Source organism: Lactuca virosa, chromosome 9 (genome assembly GCF_052849685.1).
Source record: "Lactuca virosa cultivar CGN04683 chromosome 9, Lactuca_virosa_CGN04683_v6, whole genome shotgun sequence".
Classification (NCBI taxonomy): domain Eukaryota; kingdom Viridiplantae; phylum Streptophyta; class Magnoliopsida; order Asterales; family Asteraceae; genus Lactuca; species Lactuca virosa.
In genome coordinates this window covers 53,987,147-53,994,678 of record NC_136434.1, presented here as the reverse complement: position 1 = coordinate 53,994,678, position 7,532 = coordinate 53,987,147, and the positions used below count along the sequence as shown (strand labels likewise).

The 7,532-nt window shown below is 36.1% G+C and overlaps 1 protein-coding gene and 1 long non-coding RNA gene across 2 annotated transcripts; one reads left to right on the top strand and one right to left on the bottom strand.

Annotated features, from left to right (window-relative positions):
- Positions 1-1,743: 1,743 nt before the first annotated feature.
- Positions 1,744-2,990, top strand: LOC145136258 (uncharacterized). The gene is made up of 2 exons (XR_013720342.1): positions 1,744-2,059; positions 2,779-2,990. It is a non-coding gene; the product is annotated as an uncharacterized LOC145136258 (long non-coding RNA).
- A 3,458-nt stretch (positions 2,991-6,448) lies between these two features.
- LOC145139240 (glutathione S-transferase T2-like) lies at positions 6,449-7,360 on the bottom strand. Its single transcript, XM_079073137.1, has one exon. It carries the CDS (start codon positions 7,358-7,360, stop codon positions 6,449-6,451), a length of 912 nt encoding a protein of 303 aa, XP_078929263.1.
- Positions 7,361-7,532: the final 172 nt, after the last annotated feature.

Sequence of the window (7,532 nt, the reverse complement as noted above, 5' to 3'; positions counted from 1 at the left end):
GATGGTTGACTTAAGGTTTCCTCACTTTGACTTTTGATGAACATATCATTATAATCCAATGGTGTAATACTTGTTTTAAATCCTTAATTTGGCTATAGTAATCCAAGAAGCTTGAGATTACCTAGACTTTTCTTAGTTTTTAAAATGGTTAGAGAAGCTCATAACAATTTCCTTAGTCAAAGTCACAATTTCCATTAAGCATGTAATTAGTGAAAGTCAACTAGCATTAAGAACCAAAAACTCACCAAATCCAAGAGGAGTCAAATACTTTCACTACCATGTTAGAGAAAATGTTTTTATGATTGTGTGAAGCAAAACTAACACAAAAATCATTTGTTGCTTGCTAATTTGAGGATCTTTTACTTAATCAAGAAATTAGCCAACTAATCACCACAAGCATATTTAAACTCATGAATAAAAACATACAAGTAGTAATAAGATGTTAAAACACAAAACATTCTCATAAAGATTCAAGAACTAGTTCATGGAGTCTTCAACATTCAACATAAGTCAAAGGATTTCACCAAAGTCAACCAAGTTTTGTTTAGCCAAGCATGACTAAACTCATGAAAACAAAGTAAGTAAAGATTGTACCAAACATTTTACAAGATTCAAGAGCAAAATGATGAAGTTCTTCAAGGTTTTTAGTATTCAAAATGCTCCAAATTCTGCAGAGAATACTCCCAAGTTCGAATGTGCAAAAGTCGAGAAAAGTGGCACACCAACCTTCCCCATATAGAGCTCCAATAAAAATCCCGAAAATGCCCCTGTAGGAATCCACGCGGGCCGCGTGGAAACCTTATGCGGGCCACGTAAGAGTGACGGGGGTGGATCTTCTTCATTTGTTGGGCCTCCACATGTTAACCCATTTGGCCCAATTCGAGTCTGATTAGCTTCTAGCCCATTTTTCTGCAAGATTTCTTCATTTTAAGCCCAATTAGCCTTTTCTAAACAATCCATAGCTTTCGTAATCGCCCGATTGTCAATCTCCGCTCACTCGAGAATTCTCCCGCATCTTGCAAATTTAAAGTTTAATTCTTCCAAGCCTTCAAATAATTAACAAGCCCACTCCATGCATTATATCCATAGCCATTAAGACCAAAATCCTTGTTTTCCTCCAAGTCCAATTGCTTCCCAAAGATCCCGCTCCTCTAGTCTCCTTAAAATTTGCAATTATACTCATGAAACTAGAAAATACCCGAAAGTGGTCATAAAATAACAAAAAGGAAAATATGCATGGAAATTAACTAAAATATGAATGAAATATGCTAAAAAATAAACTATAAAAAGAAGTAAATAAAATGAAACTATCAGGGTTGCGCCTACAAGAATTAACTATGGAAAATGATGCCATACAATGGACCGTAACTTAGGTTTTGCATTATTTTCTTCTCCAATATCACATTCACCTGGGACTTCAACTCCATCTTCTTGTTGATCATTGACATTAATTACACCTTCATTGGTAGCCATGCTGAATATGTTCGGTTTCGATTTTTCGGTATCGATTTTTCGGTTATTTTACGGGTTTTCGGTTTGCAGTTTGATTTTTGCTCAACCCTACCGCCGTTATTAGACCCATACGGGGTACTCTTACACTTTTACTTGTTAGTTGCTGCATGCCATTTATGGAGAAAAGTTTGCACGTTTAAGACAGCTACACGCATAAATGAATGTTAGGTAAAACCGTCAAATGTTTACAAATTTAAGGGCCTTTTCTGTCATTTTTTCATAAAATAATCACATAAGCCGTCGCTTGTTTTTTAATCGGAGAAGGGGCTGAAAATCACATCAGATTTGTCTCAGCACGGATCAAAATCGATCGATCGATCCCTTTGAATCTTTTGCGGGAAAGAAAAAGGCGAAAATGGGGTATACAAAGGGTCTATTGTCGGTGATAACAAGAGACGGGGAGCCTTTGGTGAAGAAAATGGCTGCGGTTTCTGTCTTCGGGGTGCTCCCTGGAGCCATGATCGCTTCTCTTATCTATTCTCCTCCCGATTTCATCTACAACGAGAAGAACTCTTCTTCTAAAGTTCTCAAATAGAGATCTTTCTAGGTTAGTTTCTCTCCCTCACCTATTTCCTCTGTATAAGGTTCTAGGGTTTATTTGTTTGTTTATTTTTGGACCGAGTATTGTGGATTGCATATGTTCAAATTGTGATTGTCTGCTTTGAAGATAGTGTATCTGTTCGTATCAGATCGTGTGTTGATTTCGGTATTGAATTTAATTGAAATAGCAGATGGGTATTGTGCAGAACTAGGACTCTATTACATTAGGTGAGTTGTAACTTGTAAGGTCCACAATGATGATGCATAACTAGGCCTTAGAACACATTTCACAATGTTACTTTGAAGAGGAAGTTTATATGCCACAACCTCCTAACTTTGTGGTTAAGGATGAGTTCATCTAAAGCATGTTTTTGATTATCCTTTTGTGCTCTTAAAGAGACTTCTACAGTGAAAGTAGAATACAGATACTACCAATAGAACTGAAAGTAAAGTAGTAAAGCAGTTATTGCTGTCACAAACTAAAATAGTGGTTCTCGTGATGCAATTGTGGTGGCATAGCGGTTTCATAAACTCAAATACCCTTTTAATCCTAGAATTTCATAAACAAAAGCTCCCCCTTAATCCTTTGATAGATTTACAAACCATAAATAATTATAGGAGTTGGATTGGATTCTATTCCATTTCTTGCCAAACAAACGCATGACAAATTTCACTTTCTTGAGATTCTATTACAAAGTCTGATTAATTACCATTATTGTTTTGCAGAGATTACTTTTGTAGAAATTTGCATGGTGGAAGGTTGAACCACAATAACCCCAATGATCTATTATGTGTTAGCCGTATTCCGGTTAAAGCCATTGGGAAAATTAGTTTTGATGTTTTAAGCTCATTTGTTTATGTTTTAGCATACTCTTTTCTTTATTCACTCTCTTTCAATTATTAATTAGTGCAACAAAGTTTTAAAGCTTTTACCTTCATCCTTTTGGCATTTAAATGTGTCCATAATGGTTTTCTAATTTTTGTATAGAGTGCTTTCTTGCATTTTGTGATGCCTTGTTTTATTATTTCGTGGTAATATTGGGAAAGTATTTTATATGTGCAAAATAGCAACCCACTTTTGTTCATTTTGTGTAATGTATTTTTCTCCATGCATGGAAGTAACAATGTAGTTTATGTTTTGTTCTATTAATAATTTGTTTTTTGTTTTATTGACGTAAATGTTACATTTTGATGATTAAACACTTGGGCTATGTTTGACGGACTAGCTGAAAAGCTAGTTAGTAGCTGAAAAGTTATGGCAACTTATAAACTAGCTAATAAAAATAACGTTTGGTAAATTAGCTGAAAGATATAAAATAACATAAAAAAACATTTAGAACATGTTTTTTATAATTAATTAAGGGTATATATGGAAAATTAAAAAATAAACTCTTGAAAAGCTATTTTAAGTAGCTTTTAAGAAAGCTAGTTTATCAGCTATTTTTTTATTTGCTAAACATGATAATTTAAAAAAGCTCGAAAAATAAGCTAGTTGTGATGCGTCAAACACGTCCTTAAACTAGTTATAATGACTTTACTTCCGCAAATGTTGGCGAAAATAAAAGATTAATAAAACATGAAAAATGTACATTTGTTTTGATAATCGTGTATCACTTAATGTTTTGTTCTTGTGAATGGAGTTTTAGTTGACATCAAGGTTTTAAAAATCGTTTGAGGCGTACGCCTCGAGGCGTCCCTTGAGGCGAGGCGGAACAAAACCGATTATGAGGCGTCGCCTCTTAGGGGGAGAATGAGGCGTACGCCTCAATCCTGTGAGGCGGTAAAAGGCGGTCCGAGGCGGGGCGTTTCGAGTCGAAACGTATGAGGCGTTCTGAGTTTTTTTTTCCTTTTTTTTTTTTGACTTTTTGACCTTAGAAATCACGTGATATCTTATTTGACCTAATATTGCTCAAGCCGTCATTCCTTCTTTTCTCGTTTCTTCTTTCTTTTCTCTTCTCGTTTCTTCTTACTCCCCCTGTTAAGTGATTGTTAGCAAAATCGAACATGGTCTTCAATTTGTGAGTTAAAATCGAAGTTGTTCCCCACTTCTGCATCAAAATCCAAAGGTACTGAGTTGGACTTCTCGAAGGTTGCTTGACTGTTCACTTCTTCAATTTCTTTTCTCTTCTCGTTTTTGTTGATTTGGCTTGACTTGAAGACTATTATGGTTTTGTTTTTACTAATTTGGCATGATTTGAAGACTATTATAAATTTTAGTATCTTTTTATTTTTAGGATGATGACATTAAGTAAGAATTTTATGTTTGAAATTGGACTTTAGTATGTTTTTTATGATTAATATAATATATTATTATTATTATTTTATTCCGCCTCGAGGCTTACGCCTCGTGAGGCGAGGGAGGGGTAAATGCCTCGAGGCCCGATTCCGTATTTTAAAACCTTGGTTGACATCATTAATAGTCTATTATTGATTGATTAAATAATTAAAACTAATTATAACTGAGGTAAGGATAGGAGGCAAGTCTTAGAGTTGAGAGTAGAAATAGAAAGACAACTTCTATGGGTGAAATATAGCTTCAAATGGATGACTATGTTACGAAAGGCACAAGCCATATCAGAAAGCAAAATAAGGACCTGGATTAATTTATTATCTTGATTTTGTGCTAGTACACATGTTTATTGGAGATCATGTCCTTGGAACAAGCCACCTCATTAATGTTTAACTTCATGCTATTTTCACACTTTGTTCTTTCGTGTTCTCTCCTTGTCGTACCATCAACGAGACCATATTCTCCCTCCTAACCATAGCCCTCGATAACCACTTGTGAACATGTCCACACCATGACAATCTTTCTTATATATTTGGTGGTTGACGCCACTCAAAACATATTTCTGATCGTCATGATCGGTTTTATGTCCAAAAATGTTCTACCGCATAGTCATCGCAACATCCTCATTTTTACAACATCCATCTTTTTCTCAAGTTCCTTTTTAGTTTGCCTACGTTCATATCCATAAAATATAACCAGCCAAATTGCCACCATGTAAAAATTCTCTTTAAATTTCAATGGACTTTGTCCCGTAAATCTCATGTGACCACTTTCCACTTTAACCAACCTGGTTTTATGTGGTGTGTAACATACACCTCAACAACCCCTTCCTTATGGATCATAGACTTGAAAGTACTTGAAACTTTTCTTTGTATGTAGAACTTGCTCTGTAATAGTTACTGCAACACTTTCATAATTATGCTCACAATTTAATTTGCAACAAAGATACTTTGCTTTTACTATATTGGTATGTAACTCCTTCTCTTCCAATGCCATAAGTATATAGCCTAACATTCATTTTAGTCTTGGTCTCGATTACCAACACAATGTCATATACAAAAAGCACATACTAAGGCACCACTAATTCTCGTGAGAAAGGATTATGTCATCAATTATAGTTCAAACACAAGTTGATGACGACATTACATATAATGAGTAGCCTTAACCTATCTATGTGCAACCTTTCTAGTTTCTAGCTTCCAAGGTCTTCACCAAATAGCTTCACAATGTACGTTATCATGCGTCTTCTCCAGGTTGATGATCACCATATGGAGATCCCTATTTCTTTATATATCTCTCCATAAGGTGTCTCAGGAGGTGGATCGTATTAGTAGTTGACTGCCCAAACATGAAACTGAAGTGATTTTCTAATACAACTACAACACTTGGCAACTTGTCCTCCACGACGCTCTCCTATAGTGTCATGATATGACTAAGTAACTTATCTAGTTTTTTGAAACTTTAGGCATCTCGTTTTTTTTCTTATATATCATGATCACAATATGAGATCCCCACTCCATAGGCATTTTGACAATCATTAAGATATTGTTATGTTATTTCATCCGCTACCGAACCCCTTCATCCCTAATGTATTGCCACATACTACTAAAGTAATAAGATTTGATCCGGACCTACGATTATGTTCATCCCCATCCACTTTAAATTCATTTCACTTCTTCGCTACTAATCTTCATGAAAGAACCCTCACTTGCAAGTCTAGTGACTCCCCATGTCCTCTATGTTATGTTCCTATCCTTTTGAGCGAAGAAGCGTCCAATTCCTCTTAGACTGGAGGGTATGGGAGGAAAGTTTCCCTCATTTTTTGTGGGTCGTACCCCCCTTTCGCTCACTTTTCTTTCCCTCACCTAAAACCCAAAGAATGGGTGGGAAGCCCTTCCCTCACTTTTTTTTTTAATTAAATAAAATTAATTTTTTTTTATGATTTATAATTTTTAAATTAATACTAAACATAAAATTTAACTAAAAATAAAAAGCATTTCATTAATTAAAATAAAACTTACATTAAACCTAAAATTTAAAAAACTAGAAAATTAAAAAAAAAAAAAAAAAAAACACGAACTAAAAATCAAACAAACCAACAACGACCTACGGAAAATATTTTTTCAGAATTTTTTCCCTCTTCTTCATCACGAGCTCGAGATCCGGCCCCGAGAGATGATCGACGTTTTCCATCAAAAACTTCATATCCTCCATTTTTTGTCTCTCCGCCCGCTCCTTTTTCCTTGTTTCTTCTTTTTCTTTGTCGAAAGCCAAACGTTCGGAGAAATTAAGATTATATCGATCAAACGACGATGTTATTTTCCGCATTTCGTCAATGTCCCCGCTGAAATCAGATGCACCCGAAGAAGTCCCTTTTCCCTTTCTCTTCGCTTTGTCCCTACCCATTGGGCGGACAATTTCTTCTAGCTCGAGTTCGTCATCCTGATTTAAATCTAGACCGACCCGAGCATCGGAGGAGGTTGTGTAACCACTAGAGCGCGTTTTCATTCGCTTTGATTGTTGGACTCCAAAAATAAAATATTGCTCGTATTTTTTCCACCTAGGACATCGAACCAATAATTTCCAACAATCGTGCGACTTGAATGGTTTTCCGACTTCTTCAAGGTAAAACTGCAAAGCTTCTTGAAATATTTGTTCGTCCCCTTGGCCGCTTTTCCGTTGGGTTTTTAGGTTGTTGTACAACCCGTTTATTTTTGAAACCCCCTTTGCTATTTCTCGAAACTTTGAATTCAGTTGATGTTTCGTACGGTAGTCGTCATCTTTTTCTAGCTCCTCTCGAAACTGTTCTAAAATGCGAAACCAAAAATGGTCTCTCGGTTGTGCGTTTCCTTGAATCGAATCTTCAGAAATGTCAGCCCAAGCTTTGACCAAAACTAGCTCTTCGTGTGGAAGCCATGCAATCGGCTTTTTTCTTCCCGGTTGTTCGACACCCTCATGCGCTTGTTTTTCCCCTTTACGTCTTTGAGGGGGTGGTGTGGGTTGAGTTTCGGGAACCATCTCTTCTTCTTCCGAGTCATCCAACTCATCGACAAGTTGGCGTTGTTGGCGGGTTTGGGTTTGAGTTTGAGTTTAGGTTTGGGGTTGAGGTTGATTTGGCGATTGTTGATCCGAAAACACAACAAAGTTTGAAAACATTTGCGACGAAACATTTGGAACTTGCATCGGGTAA

Excerpts from the sequence above, each read along its gene's own strand:
- LOC145139240 (XM_079073137.1), bottom strand. The coding sequence starts at position 7,360 with ATGGTTCCCGAAACTCAACCCACACCACCCCCTCAAAGACGTAAAGGG.